Source organism: Salvelinus fontinalis, chromosome 15, assembly GCF_029448725.1.
Source record: "Salvelinus fontinalis isolate EN_2023a chromosome 15, ASM2944872v1, whole genome shotgun sequence".
NCBI classification, from domain to species: Eukaryota; Metazoa; Chordata; class Actinopteri; order Salmoniformes; family Salmonidae; genus Salvelinus; species Salvelinus fontinalis.
The window spans coordinates 44753618-44781499 of record NC_074679.1 but is presented as its reverse complement, the minus strand read 5'-3'; the positions used below and the strand labels follow the sequence as shown (position 1 = coordinate 44781499).

Below are 27882 nucleotides of genomic sequence, written 5' to 3'. Positions count from 1 at the left end.
TATTATTAGTAGATTTGGATAGAAAACACTCTGAAGTTTCTGAAACTGTTTTAATAATGTCTGTGAGTATAACAGAACTGATTTGGCAGGCGAAACCCCGAGCACAATCCATCCAGGGGAAAACATGTTTGAGCTCAATGTGTTTTCCATTAGGTTTCTATGGGAAGCTCTTTTTAATAGAAATATGCTTGCAGTTCCTATGGCTTCCATTAGATGTCAACAGTCTTTAGAAATTGTTGATGTTTTTCCTTTGAGAAATGAAGAAGTAGCCCTGTTCTTTCCATGTGTCACACAAAGGGACTCAAGTCTTTTGGAGCGTGCGACCTGGAACTCGCTTCACTTTGTTTTCGTCCGGTATTGAGCACAGTATTTCCCGTCTTAAATTTGATCGATTATTTACGTTTTAGGATACATAAGTTTGGATTAGGAACGTTGTTTGAAATGTTTGGACCAAGTTTACAGGTAACTTATTAGATACTTTGTAGGCGAGTTGGAACTGGTGTATTTCTGAATCAAATGAGCCAAATAAATTGACATTTTTGGGATATAATGAAGGAATTTATCGAACAAAAGGACCATTTGAGATGTATATGGGACATTTTGGAGTGCCAACAGAAGAAGATCTTCAAAGGTAAGGTATGAATTATATCGTTATTTCTGATTTTTGTGTAGCACCTGCCTGGTTGAAATCTGATTTTCATGTGTTTGTTTGGGGGGTGCTGTCCTCAGATAATCGCATGGTCTGCTTTCGTCGTAAAGCCTTTTTAAAATCTGACACTGTGGCTGGATTAACAAGAAGTTAAGCTGTATGTTGATGTATAACACTTGTATGTTTAATGAATTCTTATTATGAGTATTTCTGTTTTTGAATTTGGTGCGCTGCACTTTCACTGGATGTTGTCAAATCAATCCCGTTAACGGGATCCAAGCGGGAATGGGGGTGAAGGGATCCCTAAGAGTTAAGTGCCTATGCACATCCAATGCTGGGATAGTTTCCACTTTGTTATAATATTTAAATAATGTTAATGAAAAATATGTGTGTGAAAATACTCTCATTGGTTGTGAAAGCCACGCCCCCCTTAAACCACACCTCCAGTCTTATCTGACCCGGTGGATCATAGCTCAGCGACCCAATTACGCTTGTTACTTTTGTTTATTTTATATTTTGTTTGCTTGCCATGCTATGCTATGTAGCCATTGATAAATTAGCCTGCTATAGCTTCGGCCTACCATGCCGCATGCTATTGTACCCCTTTCTAGCAATTCATGATTATTGTCATTAACAGCCTATTAATTATGTATGTTCATTACTGTTTATGCCTGTTATTATCGGTGTCTCCTTTTAGATAAACCATATTGAAGAGGCCGGGGAAATATTGGGGAGGGCAGAGAGGACGGAAGATGGCTGAAACTGAGGTTTTGTTTGAAACTGCCAGTGAATCGAGTGAAGCTATTAGTACAGAAAGTGAAAATGAGTGGGTTACAGTGGCGGGAAAGGAGAAGTAAAGCTATGTTGGAAAATAGGAAACCACTAGACTCGTTTTTGGTCGGAGTCAGGGTTTTGCATGAATGCTACTTGGTAAATCCGTTTAACGTCTCCAAGAAAATCTGGAATGTGTTGGAACAAAGTATGGAGTCGGTGAGAGTTACAAGAAGTGGTCTTATTTTATTTTTTGGTCTGCGGAGCAGAAGAAGCGTGTGTTAAAACTCAAAAAGATGTCGGAGTGGAATGTTTCCTGCATGGATGTTCGTAGCAGGGCGCCAATCAAGGGGGTTATTTCTGGGCTGGCGCAAAAAAGAAAGGCAGAGGATATACAGTGGGGCAAAAAAGTATTTAGTCAGCCACCAATTGTGCAAGTTCTCCCACTTAAAAAGATGAGAGAGGCCTGTAATTTTCATCATAGGTACACTTCAACTATGACAGACAAAATGAGGGGAAAAAATCCAGAAAATCACATTGTAGGATTTTTAATGAATTTATTTGCAAATTATGGTGGAAAATAAGTATTTGGTCAATAACAAAAGTTTATCTCAATACTTTGTTATATACCCTTTGTTGGCAATGACAGAGGTCAAACGTTTTCTGTAAGTCTTCACAAGGTTTTCACACACTGTTGCTGGTATTTTGGCCCATTCCTCCATGCAGATCTCCTCTAGAGCAGTGATGTTTTGGTGCTGTTGCTGGGCAACACGGACTTTCAACTCCCTCCAAAGATTTTCTTTGGGAGAAATCTTGTCGGTGAATGTCTGCTCATCACAGGCCCCTGAGCCTGTGTAGGGATGTATTTTGGAGTGGACTATGATTGATTTTGATGTTGATATAATTTTACATTTTTTTTGTTGGCGTGTTTTATTTTGTATGATGTAGTTATCCACCTTTCCCAGAATGTTTTTTTAAGTTTCTTATTCAATAACTCGTCCAGCTGGTGGCGGTAATGCACCATTAACATTGAATGCCAACTGCCGTTAAACCCCATCGAAGAAGAAGAATTCAGGGGAGAGCTGTATACCTGGAAGGTCATTTGTGGTTGTGTAGGTTGTACGGTGGCGGTGCAGTTTGTTTATTTTGTGACCATGCGGTCTTGAAGAAACGTTTGAGGGGTGTTCTAATGTTCTGAATGGTATGTGTTGAGTTTGACCATCAGTGAGTTTATTAATGTGTGACAATATTCAAGATGTTCATTATGTAAAGCCACCATTTTCAGTTGTTTTGTTTGGAGAGGCTTTTCTGGTTTGAGGTCCAGGCAGTTTATTGGCAGCGCCCTCCAATAAGTTGACTTTGTAAAGTAATATGTATTTCAAAAATATGTATTGTTTATGTAAATGCAGTAGTTAACCATCAGAAGTACAGTATTGTTTGACACTGTTTTTGGTCATCTTGTTAAGTTGGTCATCTGAATCTCTGAAAGCCAAGCACTGCATTTCAGAAACCTATCCAGTGGAAGTAACAGATCTAAGTCATTTTGGTGAACTCTTGTTAATGTGTGTTATCTGTCAAACATGCAAATCTAATTGTCTAAGTCAGTGGTTCCCAAACTTTTTATAGTCCCGTACCCCTTCAAACATTCAACTACCAGCTGCCTACCCCCTCTAGCACCTGGGTCAGCTCACTCTCAAATGTTGTTTTTTGCCATCATTGTAAGCCTGCCACACACACTATACGATACAATTATTAAACATGAGAATGAATGTGAGTATTTGAAACTTCACATGTGCTGGAAAGAGAGCACTTATAGGACCAGAGCTCTTATAGGACAAGAGCTCTTATAGGACCAGGGCACAAATAATAATATAATAATAATCAATAGTTTTGCTCTTTATTTAACCATCTTACATAAAACCTTATTTATTCATTGAAAATTGTGAATAACTCACCACAGGTTAATGAGAAGTGTGTGCTTGAAAGGATGCACATAACTCTGCAATGTTGGGTTGTATTGAAGAGAGTCTCTGTCTTAAATAATTTTCCACACACAGTCTGTTTAGTTTTCATGCTAGTGAGGGCCAAGAATCCACTCTCACATAGGTGCGTGGTTGCAAAGGGCATCCGTGTCTTAACAACACAATTTGCCAAGGCAGGATACTCTGAGCGCAGCCCAATCCAGAAATATGGCAGTGGCTTCTGATTAAATTTAATTTTCACAGAACCGCATCTTGTAATTTTGATGAGGCTCTCTTGTTCAGATATCGGTAAGTGTACTTAAGGGCATGTAAGGGATAACGAATCCAGTTGTTTGTGTCAACCGTTTTGGGAATGTACCTGCGTAATTGCGCACTCAATTCACTCAGTGCTTCGCTATATCACATTTGACATTGTCCGTAAGCTTGAGTTCATTTGCACACAAAAAATCATACAATGGTGGAAAGACCTGTGTGTTGTCCTTGTTAACGCAGACAGAGAAGAGCTCCAACGTATTAATCATAGCCTCAATTTTGTCCCACACATTGAATATAGTTGCGGAGAGTCCCTGTAATCCAAGATTCAGATCATTCAGGCGAGAAAAAACATGACGCAGATAGGCCAGTCGTGTGAGAAACTTGTCATCATGCAAGCGGTCAGACAAGTGGAAATTATGGTCAGTAAAGAAAACTTTAAGCCCGTCTCTCAATTAAAAACAACGTGTCAATACTTTGCGCCTTGGTAACCAGCGCATTTCTGTATGTTGTAAAAGTGTTACATGGTCGCTGCACATATCATTGCATAATGCAGAAAATACACGAGAGTTCAGGGGCCTTGTTTTAACAAAGTTAATCATTTTCATTGTAGTGTCCAACACGTTTTTCTAGCTGTCAGGCATTCCCTTGGCAGCAAGAGCCTCTCGGTAGATGCTGCAGTGTACCCAAGTGGCGTCGGGAGCAACTGCTTGCACGCACGTTACCACTCCACTATGTCTCCCTGTCATAGCGTTTGTGCCATCAGTACAGATACCAACATAAACACATCTTGACCACCAAAGTCCATTTGATGTCACAAAGCTGTCCAGTACTTAAAAAATATCCTCGCCTGTTGTCCTGGTTTACAGTGGTTTGCAGAAGAGGATGTCTTCCTTAATTGACCCCCCATAAACGTAACGGACATATACCAGGAGCTGTGCCAGGCCCGCCACATCTGTTGACTCATCCAGCTGTAACGCATATAATTCACTGGCTTGTATGCAAAGCAGTAATTGTTTCAAAACATCTCCTGCCATGTCACTGATGCGTCGTGAAACAGTGTTGTTTGATGGAGGCATTGTATGTATATTTTTTATTGGGCCTTTCCCCCAGCATTGTCCCAGCCATATCGGCGGTAGCAGGAATAATTAAGTCCTCCACAAAAGTATGGGGCTTGCCTGTCCTAGCCACTCGGTAGCTCACCATATAAGATGCTTCTAGACCCTTCTTATTAATGGTGTCTGTTGCTTTTATACAAGTCTCACTACTCGAAAGTTATCTTAATTCTCGCTCCAAAAACTCGTGGCTTATTTTTCAAATTGGCATGTTTTGTTTCTAAATGTCTGTGCAAGTGAAACGAGGCAAATCAGGCGAAGAAAAAAAACTCACTCAAATGTATAGCCCCATTGGAAAATATAAATTGACTGCTTAAAAAAAAATATATATATATATATATATTCACATGTTCAAACACGTTCCCCAGTTTGGGAATACCTGGTCTAAGTTTTAATAAACTTTTCTTGTTCTTTATATCTGCTTCTGTACTGTTTCCCTTTGACAACCCTGTTCTATGCCCAATAAACTCATTCAATGGAGGGCTTAGTGTCTGCAGGTTTTTGTTTTCCTTTCAATTAAGCCCAAGGTGTTGAGTGTCTTACTAATTAGTGACCCTAATTCATCAATCAAGTACAAACCCGCAGACACTCGACCCTCCGTGGAATGAGTTTGACACCTGTCACCTACAACCTGTGTCTAACGTTTTAGATGTCACAATTTTAATAAAAATGTTATATTTTTGCTAAGGTGTTGTCTGGTCCGTTGAATTTCTCAGAATGTTGACTCAACTGAATAGGTGTCCTGCCACCAACCTGTCTTATCTTCTGGTTGAGGTGTAGTATGGTAGTTACTACAATCATGTCCGCGAACACACTATGGTAACTAGTCATGTCCGCAAAAACACTACAGTAAATATAGCCTCGTCGTGAACCAGGCTACCCTAAAATGGGAAGCCTGGGGAAGTTCCATGGCAGAAATCAGCTAGAGGGGTTGGAACCCGGTGTAAATCAGTAACGACTTGAAAACCTGTCACACGAATCAAATGCATTGCTGGTTTTCACATTTCGAGATGAGCTAAAGCTGCAGCAAGAGGGGAGAAATGGTCTACAATGCTAGCCATATCAAGGATTATAAATTTGTACGTTTCTAAAGTATGACAAAAAAGTAGCTGGCTAGCTACAAAGAGGTTTGTTTTGAGAAGTAAGCTACCTAGGCAAATGAACTTACGCGCTAGTTAAATTTCTCTCTTATATAGCCAACATAATGTTAACCATATTTTTGACCTACAATGTTAGCTTTCTTAGCCCAATCGCTAGCTTATCCAGGGTCGAGTGCAGTATAACTGCAGTACGCTACAAATACTGCAACCAATATATATATTTTTTACTGCAGTACTTTTGCAATATAATTGCATTTCAACTGCAGTTACCAGTCAACTGCAGTTAATGCACTTGTATTGCAGTTTCAAAACTGCAATCTGTTTAAGGGGTCTATCTATGGGAACAACAGCAATCATTTTGCAAGCAATATTGCTAAAATGAATGAACTAAAATGTTACCTGTAATACTCATCTCCTGTAGCCAAATTGTCATCTCATTATTTTCATACTGTAGCTACATTTACGATGGTTGGGTTTGCACTAAACAATTGTATTTGTCAGCACATAAAAGCCATGTACAACATCTGGTATATGGTTTGCCTCACATACATTGTCTACTGGTATCATTTTAAATTGAGAATGTATAGCTCAATGTAAACAAATGTGGGTTTTGCTATTCTCTGCTTCAGATGCCATCTTACTATAGGCCTATGGCTGCATTGGCGATACCTGCCATATAAGCTGCTAAATGGATTCAGATAGCTGATATACTGAGGGTGACAATCAATAAAACAGATTGGAAATCTTACAACTAGACAAAAATGGAAATGTTCATTTGAAAATACAACACAGTAGCGCTGAGAGATTAACGGACATTATGGAAAAAGTAAACAACTAATTGACTGTCGGTTCAATTATTTGAATAACACAATCGTGGAGAAAAAGGGGGTAAAAATAAAATATATATTTGAATTCCATTTCGTTCTGTTTTTTTCTGTGAGCTCAATGCGCATATTGCAAAGTTTCTCTAAAGATAATTCAGATCAAGCCAGAACTGTGCGATGTAGTAGGGAGTTGGTTGCCAACAGACTAATATTCAACTTAGTTTAGCGCAGAAAATGTGGTAATTAACTACAATGGCCATAATCCATTGCATGCCTACTTGGCCAGCCTGTGTTATAGGCCTTCTGCGTAAAAGAGACAGAAGAATGCTCGATCTAGAGGAGCATTTGCTTCGTGCGAGGTATTTCCACCTAAGTGATTTTATATTTGGTATTCAGCAGTCATGAAAAAAAAAAGATTGAAACAAATCAAAAACCGGGATTATTTCTTAATAATCGAACCGAACTCAAAAAGCACTAATCTCTCAGCACTACAACACAGACACATTAGAGACAGAACCCCTTCCTCTCTTTATTGCAGAATTGTGATATGCGATTGACAAGTTCATTTTGAATAATAGTTTAACAATTAAAACAAATTTAAACACTTCACTTCAAAGAATCAACACTTCATCACTTCAAAATGTACAAATAAGTGTAACGGCAGTCCTCCTCCTCTTCATCTTCGGAAGAGGAGGAGTATTGAGGGAACCAAGGCGCAGCGTAGTGAAAAGACATATTTTATTAACGAAACACGAACTTGAATAAACTAACAAAAACAACAAACGGTGTAGACAGACCTAGACGACGTACTTACATAAAACAAGAAAAACGCACGAATAGAAACATAGGCTACACAAACCGAACAAACCGTAAACAGTCCCGCGTGGTGTACAGACACAGACACGGAAGACAGCCACCCACAACGAACACTGTGACAACGCCTACCTAAATATGACTCTTAATTAGAGGAACGCCAAACACCTGCCTCTAATTAAGAGCCATACCAGGCAACCCAAAAACCAACACAGAAACAGAAAACATAGAATGCCCACCCAACCTCACGTCCTGACCAACTAACACACATAACCAACTAACAGAAATAGGTCAGGAACGTGACATAACCCCCCCCATAAGGTGCGAACTCCGGGCGCACCAGCACAAAGTCTAGGGGAGGGTCTGGGTGGGCATCTGACCACGGTGGTGGCTCAGGCTCCGGGCGAGGTCCCCACCCCACCATAGTCAATCCCAGCCTCCATCTACCCCTAAAAATGTCCACCCATATCTTACCCCCACAAAATCCTCTTAGTAACATCCATGACAGGGACAGCACCGGGACAGAGGGATAAATCAAGACATAGGGATAGCACCAGACAGAGGGATAGATCAGAATATAGAGGTAGCTCAAGATAGAGAGGGAGATCATGATAGAGGGGCAACTCCGGACTGAAAGGCAGCTCCGGACAGAGAGACAGCTCTGGACTGAGGGGCAGTTCTGGGTATATAGCCGTTTCTGGCTGAAGGGCAGCTCATGGCTGACTGACGAATCTGGACGCTCATGGCAGGCTGACGGCTCTCGACGCTCATGGCTGGCTGACGGCTCTCGACGCTCATGGCTGGCTGACGGCTCTCGACGCTCATGGCTGGCTGACGGCTCTCGACGCTCATGGCTGGCTGACGGCTCTCGACGCTCATGGCTGGCTGACGGCTCTCGACGCTCATGGCTGGCTGACGGCTCTCGACGCTCATGGCTGGCTGACGGCTCTCGACGCTCATGGCTGGCTGACGGCTCTCGACGCTCATGGCTGGCTGACGGCTCTCGACGCTCATGGCTGGCTGACGGCTCTCGACGCTCATGGCTGGCTGACGGCTCTCGACGCTCATGGCTGGCTGACGGCTCTCGACGCTCATGGCTGGTTGACGGCTCTCGACGCTCATGGCTGGCTGACGGCTCTCGACGCTCATGGCAGGCTGACGGCTCTCGACGCTCATGGCAGGCTGACGGCTCTGGCCGCTCATGGCTCGCTGGCGGCTCTGGCAGATCCTGTCTGGTTGGCGGCTCTGGCAGATCCTGTCTGGTTGGCGGCTCTGGCAGATCCTGTCTGGTTGGCGGCTCTGGCAGATCCTGTCTGGTTGGCGGCTCTGGCAGATCCTGTCTGACGGGCGGCTCTAGCGGCTCCTGTCTGGCGGGCGGCTCTAGCGGCTCCTGTCTGGCGGGCGGCTCTGTAGGCTCATGGCAGACGGGCGGCTTTGCAGGCTCATGGCAGACGAGCGGCTTTGCAGGCTCATTGCAGACGGATGGCTCAGACGGCGCTGGGGAGACGGATGGCTCAGATGGCGCTGGGGAGACGGATGGCTCAGATGGCGCTGGGGAGACGGATGGCTCAGATGGCGCTGGGGAGACGGATGGCTCAGATGGCGCTGGGGAGACGGATGGCTCAGATGGCGCTGGGGAGACGGATGGCTCTGGCCGGATAAGGCGCACTGTAGACCTGGTGCGTGGTGCCGGAACTGGAGGCACCGGGCTGAGGGCAAGCACATCAGGATTAGTAGGGGGAGAAGAAACAGTGTGTACAGGGCTCTGGAGACGCACAGGAGGCTTAGTGCGTGGTGCCGGAACTGGAGGCACCGAACTGGATACACGCACTACAGGGAGAGTGCGTGGAGGAGGAACAGGGCTCAGGAGACGCACTGGTAGCCTAGTGCGTAGTGTAGGCACTGTAGGTACTAGGCTGGGGCGGGGAGGTGGCGCCGGAAATACCGGACCGTGGAGGCGTACTGGCTCTCTTGAGCATTGAGCCTGCCCAACCTTACCTGGTTGAATGCTCCCGGTCGCCCGACCAGTGCGGGGAGGTGGAATAACCCGCACCGGCCTATGTAGGCGAACCGGGGAAACCATGCGTAAGGCAGGTGCCATGTATGCCGGCCCGAGGAGACGCACTGGAGACCAGACGCGTTGAGCCGGCCTCATGACACCTGGCTCAATACCCAATCTAGCCCTACCAGTGCGGGGAGGTGGAATAACCCGCACTGGGCTATGCACTCCTACAGGAGACACCGTGCGCTCTACTGCGTAACACGGCGCCTGCCCGTACTCCCGCTCTCCACGTAAGCCTGGGAAGTGGGCGCAGGTCTCCTACCTGCCCTTGGCCCACTACCTCTTAGCCTCCCCCCCCCCCCAAGAAATTTTTGGGTGTTACTCACAGGCTTTTTGGGCTTCCGTGCAAGACTCGTTCCCTCATAACTCCGGTTCCTCTCTCTCTTTTCCTCCACTCTCCGAGCTGCCTCCAGCTGTTCCCATGGACGGTGATTCACTTTAGCCCATGGTCCTTCTCCGTTAAATATTTGCTCCCAACTCCACAAGTCCTGTATACTTCCCCGTTGCTCAAAATTAAGCTGCTTGGTTCTGGATTTTTGGTGGGTGATTCTGTAACGGCAGTCCTCCTCCTCTTCATCTTCGGAAGAGGAGGAGTATTGAGGGAACCAAGGCGCAGCGTAGTGAAAAGACATATTTTATTAACGAAACACGAACTTGAATAAACTAACAAAAACAACAAACGGTGTAGACAGACCTAGACAACGTACTTACATAAAACAAGAAAAAGTCACGAATAGGAACATAGGCTACACAAACCGAACAAACCGTAAACAGTCCTGCGTGGTGTACAGACACAGACATGGAAGACAGCCACCCACAACAAACACTGTGACAACGCCTACCTAAATATGACTCTTAATTAGAGGAACGCCAAACACCTGCCTCTAATTAAGAGCCATACCCGGCAACCCAAAAACCAACACAGAAACAGAAAACATAGAATGCCCACCCAACCTCACGTCCTGACCAACTAACACACATAACCAACTAACAGAAATAGGTCAGGAACGTGACAATAAGCACATGCGTAAAGATCAAAAATCTTAAGTCTAAACAACAATAGATAATTGAGCAATAACAAGTATGCTAATATTACTAAAGCATAATTTCAGGTGAACAAAAAACCCACCTTACAATCTTGCTCCACTGATCCCTGATCTACTGGGTAGGCAGACATGTATTAGGTTTATACATTATGTGTGATGTTGAACTGTATTTTTGTATGCAACATTTGCTAACATAGGTCGGCCTACACATATAATCCATGGCATATAGGATATACATTTAGTCTCTTGGGACACTCATTGGGAGTGCTCTCCATCTGCGAACAGGCTTTCACAGCTTTCCATATCTGAGAACAGAAAAAGAAAATCACAAACAGGCAAACAGATATACTCAAATTAGAAAGCACTAAATAATATATTACTATTATATCTCTGTCCTCAAAGTTTTCCCCTCTGGGGACTGGAATTGGATACACTTTTCATAATGTCATCCCACAAAGATACCTGCCCTGTCCAGTAGCCTACACTCTCTGTTTACTGACAGCTGGAACTACAATGTCACCCTCTTCCATGGCTGTTATCTACAAATGCATTTGGAGACTGTTTTTAATTTACAATGTACAATGATTACATCAAGATAGCTAGCTAATGACATTTTAATTCACTTAGCTAAACAGTGTGTCAAGCTAGCTAGCTAGCAGCTCAGTTGAGTTAGCCTACAAAGTGGCCTACTGTAGCCAGCCAGCTAGCTAATAATACATTAACATTTAAAAACATGTATTTACTTACTTGAATAGGTTCTCCCACTGGCTCAAAAAAATAAAATAATGGACAATATTCACAATATTTTTGGTCGTATTAAAGCGCCGCCAGCAGCCATGTGGATGAATGGAGGGAAAAAACTATTTAGTAAAAAAAAAGTGTACCACCAGAGGTATTGACCATATTGTGATGTTTGACTTTACCAGCGTAATCCACTTTCAATTTCACTAAATGTAAATCACATAACTGTGGGCGACAGTTATAACTTAAAAACTAGCACTTAAAAGTAGCATAGGCAACAATTACCCGGACGGTAAACAGTGGTGCACATAACACACAGCACCACTTCTACGGGTATGTGTGGGGGAGGGTTCTTGAAATGTCACATCCAATCAAATCTTGCCGTTGGGAGCCAGCGGGCCATTCAAAATGTTTTTGCAAAACAAATTCTCCAGACCTCCAAGAGAGGCGTGACCATGACGTGATTCTGGAGGTATGGCATCGTGAGACTACTGTAGTGTTTTTGCAAACATGTCTGTACAGTATTTACTGTAAACACTGCAGTATACTACAGTCATGTCAGCAAAAACACTATAATATACTACGGTCATATCCGCAATAACACGAATACTATAGTATACTATAGTCAGAGTGAGGAGCGATACACCAGCGTACCTCATTGCCACCCCCGTTCCACTCCTTTGGTCACCCGGCTGAGGAGGTAATGAATGAATGCGAGGGTGGAAAGATGCTGGCAACTGCAGACCTGAGGAAGTGCGTCTTCAGAGTTAATTTGTACAGTGGTGACTACAAACACACTCAAGAGCCCCTCGCTGTGTGTGTGTGGCACACTCAAGAGGCCCTTGCTGTGTCTGTGCTAATGCCAGCTCAGAGATGTGCAGAGGGGAGAGGGATACACAGAGGCACGACACGTCCGATGGACGACTGAAACCTTTCCCAGAGAGAGGAGATGCTTGAAGGGGAACGCAGGGGATAATAGCGACCAATTAAAGACTTGACTGGTTGTTTGAGGGTTTGAGTCAAGCATGGATGAGGCCTGTCGCATGTAAACCACTGTAGGTTTGGAGAAGAGAGCTTTGGGGAAAACACAATACAGGGCTTCAGTTAAAACCAAAAATTCTAAGACAGATTTTGAGGTTTCAGATGACAAAACAAGTGGATTAAACAGAGTGAACACCCAGAACTATAAATTGTGAAGATGTAGTCCAGCCATACTCAACAGGCGGACCGCGGTACGAATCTGGACCCAGAATGGGGTTGGTATGGACCGCAGATCCCAACTTAAAAACAACTTTTTTTTACAACTCAGTCGGGCTTTCAATTTATTGTTATTGAGAGTTGTACTAGTAGAATGTACAAGGTGCAATTTGTAAATGTTGTAGTGCATGGCAGCTTTCCTCTTATGTCATTAAGACATTCATTTAGAGAGCTATTTATAATCTATGTATAACTAGCCCATGTTAGTTAGGCTAACCAACTAACTTACCTATCTAAATCTTGTAGTTATCAAGGCCAGCTTTGATTCCCATTGATTTTGTTGAGTCGCTCAGGTATCATATGAACACACATAAGACATGGATAAATGTGTAGAGTTGGAAGAAATTAGCTTAAAAGCGGTTTAAAAAATCATTCCGCCAAAAAGAGGGGTGTGAAAAGTTTGGGTCGTGAGGTGGTGGTTTACTACTCCGCCGATAAATGACAATATCCATCAAAAAATTTGCCAGATAGGACATTTGTGTGAACGGACCTTCTCAAAAAGTAGAGTATCCTTGACCTAGTCCATTAAAAACCAAAAATTGACAAATAAATGCCTAAAAAGAGGAACTAAAACCGGAGTACCTATACCAATAACAAATATAAAACTCACAGAAAAAGGGAGTTATACTGTATAGTGATTTGTCACTACACTAAATGTGTTCTGGATAACGTAAATGTGTTCTGGATAACGTTACAACCCAATTACATTCTGTGACACCAAGTGGTTCCATGTCCGACCCAAATAACCCGCTCTCACTCTGTTGTCTATCTCTTCCAACAGAGACAGCCCAGAGGACAAAAGGAAAAGAGAAATACAACAAACGAGAAAGGTTAATAACAGCTTTTCCTGTGTCATATTTGACAAGACCAGCCATTGGCCTAATTATCGTCATTATGGTTTGCCAAGACTTCTACTTCTCCTTCTTAGTGGCAGGCAGCATGATAGCCACTTCTAAACACATATCTATTATTTAATCAAACTGTTGGTGGTGGCAGAACGGAGAGAGCGAGGGGCACTTTATTTTTGGCCTGGGTGAGTTCTCTTTGAATATACCAGTGGGCCAAGGCTTTTAATGTATACCCCTTTGATTTCCAAATCGCCACCACTCAAATGACAAAGGTGCAGTTTATGTTGCTAAAGGGAAAGGCTAAATCTGAGTCAAAGGCTAAGGGTTGAGCTAAATGGTAATCCAGGATCAACACAGCTCATTTCTGATACAGGATCAACATAAGATCTGTGTTCCTCACCAGAACTTTGGCTAGATGGACCAGTCCATTGTTAGTGATCTGGTTGTTCCATAGAATCAGAACCTTCAGTCCATCTGTCTGACCTCTCAGACCTTCACAGATCTCCTCCAGTCCTGCACAAGACCAGAAAAGAGAGATGAAACACAAGACTACAGTGCACTAGGCTAGTCCTAAAGGGCTTACATAAATGACAAGGGGAATTTAACAGTTTGCTGCTACCTCAATCTCTGTGAGTGATACAGAGTGAAAATGGTCCTGTTCTTTGACAGTACCAGGACCGTCACCTGAGTCTGTTATGGTGTTGTTGCTGAGGTCCAGGATAGTGATGGTACTGTTCACAGGAGCGTGGTTGCACCTTAATTGGGGAGAACGGGCTCGTGGTAATGGCTGGAGCGGAATACGTGGAATGGTATCAAATACATCAAGCACATGGTTCCCATGTGTCTGATGCCATTCCATTCGCTCAGTTCCAGCCATTATTAGAAGCCGTCCTCCCTCCGGCAGCCTCCACTGGTACTGTTTCATACTGAATATGTTCTTTAAGTGCACCTGAGTTTGCTATGGTGTTGTTGCTGAGGTCCAGAGTAGTGATTGAGCTGTTGTATCTGAGCAGGTCTCCTAACTGCATAGAGTCCTGTTCGCTGTTCAGATTATTGTTGGACAGGTACAGCTCCCGGAGTGCTCTGTTGCTCTTCAGAGCAGCCACTATGGACAAAGAAACCAAAGCAATATTACTTTTTAAGTAAAGTTTGGTTTGATGGTAAAGAATCATGCTAGTCTAATAAATAACCTACTTTAGCTTAAGAACGTTTGAGACTAAACCATTGTATTTATAGTATTTCTCAAGAGTCAACTAGCGTTTCTCAAAAGCACAAATCTCCCATTATTCTACCAAAAATATTTCAAAGCATAATTTTATTGCACACTATCTCTCGGTAAATTGTACAGTGAAGTGTGTGTCTGTGTGTGCATTGGTGGGTTGTCACGCAGCCCAGCCTTAGCGGATCGATGCAGTAGATTTGATCAGGCCCTTTGGGCTGCATGTGGAATGCCAACATTGTCATCATGCACAGTGGGAACCAAATGGAGGGATCGCTGGATTGATCTGGACGACTCCACGGCGCACGGCCCGTCGCGCGCCGCAATCAGGGCCCCTTCGATCGAAGGCAATGATCCACAGCTGGGCCCCCCGCAGAGAAGGATGGAAGCGAACGGGGGAGGACAGGGGGGTAGGCAGGGGCGACGAGGCTGGATGCACGGCCCAAAAATATCAAAAGGATCCAGGAGGGTTTAAAGAGATAGGGTCTCTGTCTCAGTGGTGAGAAGGAAGAGCGTGTACGTGTATGTGCCTGTCTCTTCCTCTGGCTCATTTACAGATTTACAGGTCATTGTCTCCTCCCTGATCACTAGAGTACACCGGCCCAGCCCCCTGCTGCTCACAGAAGAGGAACACCTCCCTCGGTCGTCACGGTTACGTCCCAGAGATGAAACACCAGCCAATCGATGAAGGTCACTGTCCAAGGACAGCAGGACCAAAGCCATCACCATGGAGCCGTAGGGTGTGACATTGGTGAAAGCTTTCATCTTAACCTTAAACTGTACTTGGCTAAAGGCCTCATGGTAAAAATGATTAAAAAAACAAATTAGTAAATTACAGAAATATGATTGAAGTAAATGTTATAATACCCCTCAACATAACCTGTAAAATTCTCAAAAATAAATTAAGGTATTTGTATATCTTGCTCCTGACCAAGGTAATATTATTGTAAGGGAAAGTCCAGTCCCTTTATTGGAAGTCCAATGCTGTGTGCTGAAGGGCAGTGTTGGCCTCTTGTGGGTGACATATGGGTGTCAAACATACTGCTCCGGCCTGCGAGCCTATTCAGTCCAGCCTGTGGCTGGTGTGAGTAAAAAATGTACTGTACTGTGCAAAAGTTTTAAGCAGGTGTGAAAAATCCTACAAAGTCGGGGATTTTGTAGGCATATAGTCAGGAGTATGATTAAACAATTATACCAAACAGGTGCTAATAATCATCAATTCAATATGTAGGTTGAAACACAAGTATTACCTGAAACAGAAACAGCTGTGTAGGAGGAATAAAACTCAGATAACAAGGTGAGTTTGTCAAAAGTCATTCACCATGGCAAGACTGAGCACGGCAACAAGACACAAGGTAGTTATACTGCATCTGCAAGGTCTCTCCCACACAGAAATTCAAAGGCAGACAGGGGTTTCCAGATGTGCTGTCCAAACTCTTTTGCAGAAGCAAAGAAACGGGCAACGTTGAGGGTGTTGAGGACCACCACTGCGTAGTGGTCGGCCAAGGAGACTTACTGCAGCAGATGAAAGACACATCATGCTTACTTCCCTTTGCAATCGGAAGATGTCCAGCAGTGCCATCAGCTCAGAATTGGAAGAAAACAGTGGGACCCTGGCACAGCCATGTACTGTACGGAGAAGTCTGGTCAGAAGTGGCCTTCATGGAAGACTTGCGGACAAAAAGCCATACCTCCGACGTGGAAACAAGGCCAAGCGACTCAACTATACACGAAAACACAGGAACTGGGGTGCAGGAAAATGGCAGCAGGTGCTCTGGACTGATGAGTCAATTGAAATATTTGGCTGTAGCAGAAGGTAGTTTGTTCACCGGAGGGCTGGAGAGCGGTACACGAATGAGTGTCTGCAGGCAACAGTGAAGCACTCCTTGCAAGTTTGGGGCTGCATTTCTGTGAATGGAGTTGGGGATTTGGTCAGAATTAATGGTCTCCTCAATACTGAGAAGTACAGGCAGATACTTATCCATCATGTAATACCATCAGGAAGGCATCCGATTGGCCCTAAATATATTCTGCAGCATGACAACGACCCCAAACACACAGCAAATGTCATTAAGAACTATCTTCAGCGTAAAGAAGAACAAGGAGTCCTGGAAGTGATGGTACGGCCCACACAGAGCCCTGATCTCAACATCATCAAGTCTATTTGGGATTACACGAAGAGAGAGAAGCACCTGAGGCTGCCTAAATCCACAAAAGAACTGTGGTTAGTTCTCCAAGATGTTTGGGACAACCTACATGCCGAGTTCCTTCAAAAAGTGTACCTAGAAGAATTTATGCTGTTTTTAAGGCAAAAGGTGGTCACACCAAATATTTATTTGATGTAGATTTTTCTTCTGTTCACTCACCTCTGCATTTTTTTAATTGATAAATATAAACTATTAACATGTCTATTTTTGAAACATTCTTACTTTACAGCATTTTTTCACTCCTGCCTAAAACTTTTGCACAATACTGTATAATACAGTTGAAGTCGGAATTTTACATAAACCTTAGCCAAATACATTTAAACTCAGTTTTTCACAATTCCTGACATTTAATCCCCGTAAAAAGTCCCTGTCTTAGGTCAGTTAGGATCACCACTTTATTTTAAGAATGTGAAATGTCAGAATAATAGTAGAACAAATTATTTATTTGTCACGCCCTGACCTTAGAGAGCCTTTTTATGTCTCTATTTGGTTTGGTCAGGGTGTGATTTGGGGTGGGCATTCTATGTTTAGTTTTTCTATGATTTTGTATTTCTATGTTTTGGCCGGGTATGGTTCTCAATCAGGGACAGCTGTAACCATACGTAGGTAGTCCTTTTCCATCCTTTCTTTGTGGGAAGTTAACTTTGTTTGTGGCACATAGCCTTAAGCTTCACGGTTGTTTTTGTACTGTTTATTGTTTTGATTGCATCATCCTAATAAAAGGAATATGTACGCTCAGCAAACTGCGCTTTGGTACTCTTCATTCGTCGGCCGTGACATTATTTCAGCTTTTATTTCTTTCATCACATTCCCAGTGGGTCAGAAGTTTACATACACTTAATTCGTATTTGGTAGTATTGCCTTTAAATTGTTTAACATGGGTCAAACATTTTGGGTAGCCTTCCACAAGCTTCCCATAATAAGTTGGGTGCATTTTGGCCTATTCCTCCTGACAGAGCTGGTGTAACTGAGTCAGGTTTGTGGGCCTCCTTGGTCGCACACGCTTTTTCAGTTCTGTCCACAAATGTTCTATAGGATGAGGTCAGGGCTTTGTGATGGCCACTCTAATACCTTGACTTTGTTGTCCTTAAATCATTTTTCTTGTTACTTGAACTCTGTGAAGCATTTATTTGGGCTGTAATCTAAAGTGCAATTAACTCTCATGAGCTTATCCTCTGCAGCAAAGGTAACTCTGGGTCTTCCTTTCCTGTGGCGTTTCATCATAGCGCTTGATAGGTTTTGCAACTGCACTTAAAAGAAACTTTCAACGACGAAGTTCTTGAAATTTTCCTTATTGACTGACCTTCATGTCTTAAAATAATGATGGACCGTCGTTTCTCTTTACTTATTTGAGCTGTTCTTGCCATAATATAGACCTGGAATTTTACCAAATAGGGCTTTCTTCTGTAACCATAGTTGTCGCAACTGATTGGCTCAAACGCATTAAGAATGAAAGAAATTTCACAAATTAACTTTTAACAATTAATTGAAATGCATCCCATGTGACTACCACATGAAACTGGTTGAGAGAGAGATTGTCAAGAGTGTAAAGCTGTTATCAAGGCTAAGGGTGGTTCCTTTGAAGAATATCAAATATAATAAATATTTTGATATGTTTAACACTTTATTTGGTTACTACATGATTCCATATGTGCTATTTCATAGTTTTGATGTCTTCACTATTATTCTAAAATGTAGAAAATAGTAAAAATAAAGGAAAACCCTGGAATGAGTAGGTGTTCTAAAACTTTTGACTGGTACTGTATATGTACACAGTCCCTTCAGAAAGTATCCACTCCCCTTGACTTTTTCACATTTTGTCGTGTTACAAAGTGGAGTCAAAATGGATTTCATTTGTCAACGATCTACACAAAATAATCTGTCAAAGTGAAAGACAAAGAAAGACAAATATGATTGGAAAATTAAACAATAGTTGATTAGTTAAGTATTCAACCCCCTGAGTCAATACAATACATGTTAGAATCACCTTTGGCAGCGATTACAGCTGTGCGTCTTTCTGGGTAAGTCTCTAAGAGATTTGCACACCTGAATTGTACAATATTTGAACATTGCTCTTTCAAAAATTCTTCAAGCTTTGTCAAGTTGGTTGTTGATCATTGGTTGACAGCCATTTTCAAATCTCGCCATAGATCTTCAAGCTGATATAAGTCAAGACTGTAACTAGGCCACTCAAGAAAATTCAATGACGTCTTGGTAAGCAACTCTTGTTCTTAATCTATTCTGTTTCTTTTTATCCTAAAAACTCCCTAGTCCTTGCCGATGACATGCATATCCATAACATGATGCAGCCACCACCATGCTTGAAAATATGATGAGTGCTATTCAGTGTTGTGCTGTTGGATTTGCCCCAAACATAACACTATGTATTCAGGACATAAAGTTCATTTCTTTGCCATATTTTTTGCAGTTTAATGTTAGTTCCTTGTTGCAAACAGAATGTATGTTTTGGAAAAATGGTATTCTGTACAAGCTTCCATATTTTCACTCTGTCATTTAGGTTAGTATTGTGGAGTAACTACAATATTGTTGATCCATCCTCAGTTGTCTCCTATCACAGCCATTCAACTCCGTTTTTATTTTATTTTATTTAACCGTTATTTTACCAGGTAAGTTGACTGAGAACACGTTCTCATTTGCAGCAACGACCTGGGGAATAGTTACAGGGGAGAGGAGGGGGATGAATGAGCCAATTGTAAACTGGGGATTATTAGGTGACCATGATGGTTTGAGGGCCAGATTGGGAATTTAGCCAGGACACCGGGGTTAACACCCCTACTCTTACGATAAGTGCCATGGGATCTTTAATGACCTCAGAGAGTCAGGACACCCGTTTAACGTCCCATCCGAAAGACGGCACCCTACACAGGGCAGTGTCCCCAATCACTGCCCAGGGGCACTGGGATATTTTTTAGACCAGAGGAAAGAGTGCCTCCTACTGGCCCTCCAACACCACTTCCAGCAGCATCTGGTCTCCCATCCAGGGACTGACCAGGACCAACCCTGCTTAGCTTCAGAAGCAAGCCAGCAGTGGTATGCAGGGTGGTATGCTGCAAAGTCACCATTGGCCTTATGGTGAAATCCCTGAGTGTACAAAACATTATAAACTGAGATTTCCATGACATTGACTGACCATGTGAATCCAGGTGAAAGCTATGATCCCTTAGTGATGTCACATGTTAAATCCACTTCAATCAGTGTAGATGAAGGGGAGGACACAGGTTAAAGAATAATTTTTAAGCCTTGAAACATTTGAGACATGGATTATGTATGCGTGCCCTTCAGAGGGTGAATGGGCAAGACAAAAGATTTAAGTGCGTATGGTAGTAGGTGCCAGGTGCACCGGTTTGTGTCACGTTCAAAAGTTTCCCATTTGCATCAAGAATGATCCACCACCCAAAGGGAACATCCAGCCAACTTGACGCAACTGTGGGAAGCATTGGAGTTAACATGGGCCAGCATCCCTGTGGAACACTCTCGACACCTTGTAGAGTCCATGCCGTGACAAAATTAGGCTGTTCTGAGGGCAAAAGTTGGGTGTGCAACTCAATATTAGGAAGGTGTTCCTAATGTTTTATGTAATATATTTTTTGGGGGTATGGGGGTTTTAGAGGGGAAAAAAGCGATGGATAAAGTATTATTTTTTGCACATTTTGACAGAGGAAATACAATTAATTGTAAGTGCGGCACTCTGGACCTCGGTGAAGACCAAATGCGGGGCAAAATGAGTTTAGCATCTCTGGTGAAAGACCTGATGCCTGGGGAAATAACTGTTCTGAGGCCTGGTTACTGGTCCTCGTACCTGGCTACAGAAAGTCCTAGGTAGAGAGGATAGTGTCTCTGGCCACGGTGACGGTGTGGATCGGTGCGGCGGTGTGTAAAGTGACAGGCTGAAGATTAGGACATCTAATCCCGGGCCAGTCCCACTGTGAGGGTCACGGGGCCAAAATCTGCTCCTCCGCTCCTTGTCCTCCGTCATCTGTTCCTGTTGGCCACGGCCAAGCATGGACAACACCGAGTGCACACACATACACACAGACACACAGAAACACATATATGCAGTCACGCACGCACACACACCCACACACACAGGAGATACTACTGAGCCCTATCAGGCCATGAGGAAGAACTCAGAAATAACAGATTGTGTGTGTGTGTGTGTGTGTGTGTGTGTGTGTGTGTGTGTGTGTGTGTGTGTGTGTGTGTGTGTGTGTGTGTGTGTGTGTGTGTGTGTATATATGTTTATATATACTTGTGGGTACCAGAAGTCCCCACAAGAATAGTAAACAAACTAAAATGTTACCAAATGGGGACTTTTTTTAAGGTTAGGTTTTCGGGTTAAGGTTAGGGTTAGGGAAAATAGGATTTTGAATGGGACTGAATTGTGTGTCCCCACAAGGTTAGTTGTACAAGACTGTGCGTGTGTGTGTGTATTTGTACATGTTTCGCTACCTTATCAGGACCACAATGTCCTGACAAGTCACCAGAATGTCCTGACAAGGTAGGAAAATAAGAATATTTTGGAAAGGTCAGGACTTTTTTTCCCATGTCCTGAATTTGTTAAAATGCTATTTTAGGGTTAGGTTTGGCATTTGGGTTTAAGAGTTAGGGTTAGGGGTTAAGGTTAGAGTTATGGAAAATAGATTTTTGAATGGGAACACATTTTTACTCCCCAAAAAGTCCTGATAATTCTCTAAAACAAAGCTGTGTGTGTAGGTGTTATGCATACGTGCAGGGCATACCAAGCGTGAAGAGGGGTCTGCCGCTGAGGCAGGTGCTTTGGAGGTGTAGCACGGTGAGTCTGCTGCTGAGGAGGGCTCTTGACAGGACCTGGGCTGGATACTGTAGCAGGGCCACGTTACACACATCCAGCCTCAACAGACACACACTCTACAGAGAGACAAACACAAGGATCTCATCAGAGAGAGGGGGAGGGCGGGGGACAGAGGGAGAGAGAGAGAGAGGGGTGGGGAGATAGAGGACAGAGATAAAGGGAGAGAAAGTCAGCAAAACTTTGAGGGGATGGAAAAAAACTGAGATGGAGGGAAGGACAGGGTATGACAGGGACAGAGAGTGAGAGAGACGTGTAAGAGAGAGTGAGGGTCTGAGATGCTAGGTTATGGACTGCCCTCTGTACCTTACTTCTGATCAAACACTTCCAGAACCTGTCAGAAAAAGATGGCAGGGAGGGAGGGAGGAGAGGCTGAAGGGCTAGGCCGTGCCCTAAGTGTGGACTGAACTCCCTATTCTACCTCACCTTCAAACACTAGAGGAAGAGGGGAATGCCAGTAAGGCAAAACAACACTGACTGACAGAACGAGAGAGGTGGAGAGAGTGACAGAGAGAGAGTGTGGCTGAAGGGCTAGGCTGCGTCCCTGGTGGGGACTGGCCTCCATGCATCACCTCTCCTCAGCAACCACTAGCCCGTCTGAAGGAGGAGAGGAGAGGAAGAATATCAAAAAAGGATGAGAAGAAAACAGTCCTGAGTGACGGAGGGAGAGCGGCAGGTCTGGGGGCCATTGTTAGTCTCCATCCCCCCCGCCATCTCTCCGTCCGTCTGGTCGGCACATCAAACGTGTCCAGATTTTTTCTCCCCTGCTGCATCCTCCATCTCTCGCTCTACACCAAGGTGATTTTGATTGATCTTGAGTAATACTGCCTAAGAGCCGGCTTTTGGTCTCACCCTTGAAGTCCATTTCACCACGAGGCAAAACCTCACCTCTCTTTCATCTAAGAACTATCACTAATTGAACAAACATTGGAATAAATGTATACTATAACTATCCGATTCCATCTAGCACTCTGAAACTCTAAGGAATGGTAGAGGTTGTCATCTGGGCTTATTTTGTCATTGGCAAATGACTTATAGATCCCTCATCTGTTTGCCTATCTGTCTGTCTCTCAGACACAGTCAGCTAACGTAAGATGCTTGGGAAGATTTTCCCTGCATACTTTGAGTCCTGCCCTGGGCCCTGAGAGGTTTATCACCCCAAGGACACGACCAGGCTGGCAGGCAGGCCTTCAGAAATAACTTTTCTCCTGGCTCTGCTAGCTAATCAGATGCCCATGGTAATGAAGTCTGAGGTACTGACTGGGGGGTAATGGCACGTGCGTGCGTGCGTGCGCGATTGTGTGCATGCATGTGTGTTAGCTAACAAAGCTAGGCAGCTTCTCTGGGAACTGCTGAACTTGAATATACTTTTTTTGCCCTCAATACTCACTCGTCTTACTTCTGGAATACATTCCCTCCTATAGTATGTGCACTCTCTCACCCCTGGCCTAAATCCACACATAGAAACACATTACACTGAACTGCATGTACCTGCTTTATCAAATGAGAGAGGGCCTTCCAACCAGATATCCCCATGCTGGTGTTGTCAGAGATGTCAAGATGGGGGGTAGATTCATAATACAAAATCATATCCAGCAAGGATGATGCTCCCTGGAAGAAAAAAAGAAAAAGGGAGCGAGGTTTAAATTCAACAGCAAAATAGTAATGGAGTTCCCAGTTCCTTTGATGGAGAGTGAAATCCGATACACAGGGACAGCTGAATACAAAACCCAATTGGAAAGTAAAAATGAAAAAAATAAAGTTTTTGCTCATAAAACTCACATTTTCCTCCAGCTCTGCCGCTTGCAGATTGATGAAATCAAAGCTCAGTGATTTCAGTATGACTTCCAGAGCCTCGCAGGAAAGGGGGTCTAATCGCTCACCTGAGTAGGGAAAGCAATCAAACAGAAGATAATTGGGACTGTTTGCTAACAGTCAGATTGCCATGTCCCCAGTCAGGAGTCAATGTTATTTTGTGATTGGAATTTTAGGAAACTCAGGGAGGCTAGAGCACACAAAACAACCTTCCCCTCCTACCCCTCCTTTAGAAAACCTAAATCATCTCTTTATCTGTGCAATTGTTTACTTTCTGAATTAAAGTTGTACAGTAAGCTCTGAGAGAAGAAAAGCGTCTCCGCAGATTATGTGACTGGTAGTTAGTGCACAGTGTGATGCGACGACTCAGAGTTAAAAGGCGAAAGACGTTCTCTCTCTAACAAGATCCCATCCACTGTCCTCCTCCCTCCCTCCCTCCCTCCCAGTCATGAATCAAAGGGTGTCTGATTATTCAACACCAGATGACTTTTGAACAAAGAGAGAGACTTTGATGGCCGCAGCATCAGTCCGCCTCTCTTAGAGGCCCTAGCTCCTTCCTTCCTTCTCCTCATAAACTCTTATCTCCATGACCGCGAAGGGAGGGAGCAAACAGCACATCGCTGTCTCACAGCTCACACACATCCTCCTTTATTCATCATTAGCATAATCATTTGTAAAATAAAATAAAATACATGTTTAAACAATAATCACTTAACTGTACCGTAGGAACAGGGAGAACCGCAAGGAAGGGGAGGAACTGAAATCCCCTCTATCTAATCCCCTCTGTGTTGGGGAAGATAATAACTAATGCAGGGTGTCATCAACCCAGTGTGATGTCATCAGTGCGTGACAACTGAGAGGGGGGGAACAAGATGACCCCATGTTGGAATCACACATCCCCACTGGGGTGGCAGCTCTCCTGTTACACTCATCAAAGGGGGGCAGGGGTTAACCCCCAACTGAAGCTTCACAACATCAGAGGAGTGATTAACTTCTACTGGTACTGTAAATGTATGTTACAGTAAACCGATGGCTACTTAGAAATAATCTGTATAATGTACTGGAATGTGATGTCTTTCGGGCTACAAACTTTCTAGTATTGTAATATTGCAATCTTACACTGTTATAACGGTTGTAATAGTCATTCGTGTTACACTCAACAAGCACCACACCACTCACTGTATAAAATATCGTATTAATCATACCCTATGTCGTAAATAAAGTTAGATCAAACATTTCACATTAGCTTACCTTTCAAATCCAGACATGGGGCCCTGCCATTTAAACTGGTAACCTGCTGATGGAGAGAGAAAATGTAGCATTTCTCATTAACATAAACAATACAGTTAATGTACCCCTCTAACACGAGGCCTCTGCATCCCTCCATGTCTCTCTGACTTGTTTGTTCAGAGTTAGAAGCTCCAGCTTCCACTGCCACCACCACAACAGCAACATGAGAGCATGAATTATGGATTTCACACAGTTTACTATTGATGGCAACACCATGTCCTAATTAACCAGTGTATATTAATTAGCAACAGCTGGTCATCTGTTGAGGCGTTCATTTGCCAAGCCACTGTTCCACATACATCTAATTTGACTACATCAATCTCCAAAAGGTGACATAATTGTGTGCATCGTGGAAATTGTCGTCTTTTATACTCCTGACAGCCAGAACACAACAGCCTAGGAGCGAAAGAGAATCCCTCCTTACATGCAGATGAAAAAAGAATGTGATAGCATGTTCCCTCGTCCGTCCCCCCGTCCCCCCCCCCCTCTCTCTCTCTCTCTGGAAAGGAAGGAATACGATCATTTCAACTGTTTCTCCCTCACATCAAGTGGAGGAACCGAACGCACGCCGTCTTCGTTTTGCCAAATCCCACTGTGTGAAGACGCCACCGGCTTATTCTCATACACTGCCTGTTTTATTTCATCCTTAAATATGATTCGTTGTTGAAGGGACATGAGAGCACAAAATACCTTGAAGGAATGATTTCCTATATTTGTCTGTCTAGGAGCAGGGAGGAGAGACAATAGACCCCTTAAAAATGTTCTCAGCCAGAACCAAACTACATTAATCAATATAACATAAATAAAGTACACTTTGTAAATAGAGGCGTGTTATTGGTTATAATTACACATTTCCTTTGAAATGATCAGTGTGCAGAAACACACCAAAACAATACAAGGAATAACGCAAGACACATGAGTGACGTGTCCCATTCGCCTAAAAAGAACGTACAACACACAATGTTGGCGGCAGAAAAGGCTACACACACACACACACACACACACACACACACACACACACACACACACACACACACACACACACACACACACACACACACATACACACACACACAGTCTAATAGGTTAGAGCCTGGAATGAACAGCATCATGTAGGCCTACTATGCCCTGAAACAGTACTCCCTCTCTGTCTGTCTCTGAAATGTGTATCCCTCTGAGAAATATCCATATTTTATTTATAGAGGAACCACCACCACAAAACAGAGCATGCATATCAATTTATTAAAACCCCTAATATAACATTATAGCAGTATGAGTTATGATGTTGTTCTACTTTATGATAGCATCTCTTCTGAGTACCTAGCAGAATATCCTGAAGAGCGGATTTTATTGATGAGCAGGAGACATGAAAGTATTATACAGTGTGGTCGGTCAATAGACTGTATATATTCTGTTTGGGATAGAGTACAGAGATGTGACAAATGTCTGTAAAATAATTTGAGGCTGTGCAACCACCGGCCCACCCCACCGATCACACAAACAACCACACAAGTGCGAGTGCACCCCCCCTTTGTTTTCATCTTAATGAATTTATGAACTTATGAGCCCCCTTCCTTTTCCCTGTTGCTCTGCTGCTGAGATGTGCTGCCTAGCGTGGAGGAGAAAAACGAAGGGACCGAGTGCCAAACCTATTGATGTACCAGGAGGGAGAGGGACAAAATGAAGGGATAAAAAGAAAAGCTTTCCCTCTCCCAGGCAAAGAGGGATATGGTTTATAAACTTGACTTCTAGCGAAGTCATCTCTGGTGCATTTGCCATTCATCACTCAGTCGTCGGTCCAGGAATCCCAGTCCCGCGCTCTGCCTTTGTACTAACAAGTGTTTCACTGCAGCTTTTTTTTTATTTTTTAAACTCATTTAATTAGTTGAAAAAAAAGTCTTTTTTTTTCTGAGCACTTTTCTACAGTTAAAGCTCTTAGGGGTTAAAATCACCAGCACATTTTCCATTCAGCATCTTTTCTGTAATAAAGGATAAATTATTTAAAATAACACGACCTTTTATCTCACACCCTTTGAAGGCAGCAAATAAAAAATGTAAATTGGGAGCGAATTAATATGCAAATGTATTCATTCCCAGTTAACAATTAGCAATTAAACCTGCAGTGTCTAGAAAGAGAAGAGACAAAATTAGTAACTTCATTTATCATTAAAAAAAAATGTAACGTACAGTACACAAAATTCTAATTGACTTTGAAAATATTTCCCACTGTCTTTCTTTGTTCATCTGTAATGATTTTGAAATGTGTGATAGTACATTTGGTAACATTATTAATGAGTCTTCGTGTAAAGTACCTGTGTATTGTATCCCTAAATGCTAGATGTAAAATATAATGTTTATATTCACCACCTGCCTCTGCATGCTTCCGCTCTTCCATGTGTGTGTGTGTGTGTGTGTGTGTGTGTGTGTGTGTGTGTGTGTGTGTGTGTGTGTGTGTGTGTGTGTGTGTGTGTGTGTGTGTGTGTGTGTGTGTGTGTGTGTGTGTGCCTGCGTGCATGTGTGTTTTTGTGGTGTGTAGCAGAGCTAAAAATATCTTCACAAATATCATCTCCATACTACAGAAAGCACAGCATCAGCCAGGTCCAGAGGAGGGGGGGTCTTTGTGTGTGTGGTGTGTGTATCAGTAAAGTCCAGAGGGTGTGTGTTACCACACATTCAAGTTTTAAAAAAAGTCTGCATGGGAAGTTATTTAGACTGGATGGTGTTTAGATGTTTGTGAGTTTGTATCGTATCGCTGGGCAGACAGAGGGTTATTGCATATCAGAGACGCTGTGCTTTTCTGATGGATGCTGAGGTACAGGGCTCAGAGAGAGAGGGAGAGAGAGAGACAGAGAGCACAGGAGGGAGAGGGAGAGATGGGTACACACAGACAACAGAATTGACTCAAATGGGAACCGTTTGGTTTGAAATGTAAGCTATTTAAAAAAACCTATGCCTGATCTCTGGATATGTCAGATCTTATCAAGATGGTGCTGCTGCAACAGCAATATTACAACTGCAAATTAATTCAATAATCACTCATAC

At 43.3% G+C, this 27882-nt stretch overlaps 1 protein-coding gene across 2 annotated transcripts in view; it reads right to left on the bottom strand.

Moving 5' to 3' along the window:
- The window catches only part of si:dkey-288a3.2 (protein phosphatase 1 regulatory subunit 37), a 67593-nt gene that overhangs the window by 34329 nt on the left and 5382 nt on the right, over positions 1–27882 (bottom strand). Inside the window, exons 3-8 of one of the 2 annotated variants that reach the window (XM_055863956.1) lie at positions 24802–24847; positions 23518–23618; positions 23227–23346; positions 21647–21794; positions 14410–14565; positions 13861–13973 (exon numbers count right to left, since the gene is read on the bottom strand). In XM_055863956.1, the coding sequence (XP_055719931.1) occupies positions 13861–13973; positions 14410–14565; positions 21647–21794; positions 23227–23346; positions 23518–23618; positions 24802–24847 (684 nt within the window). The remainder of the gene's footprint in view (positions 1–13860; positions 13974–14409; positions 14566–21646; positions 21795–23226; positions 23347–23517; positions 23619–24801; positions 24848–27882) is intronic. The other variant, XM_055863957.1, reaches the window with a different exon arrangement.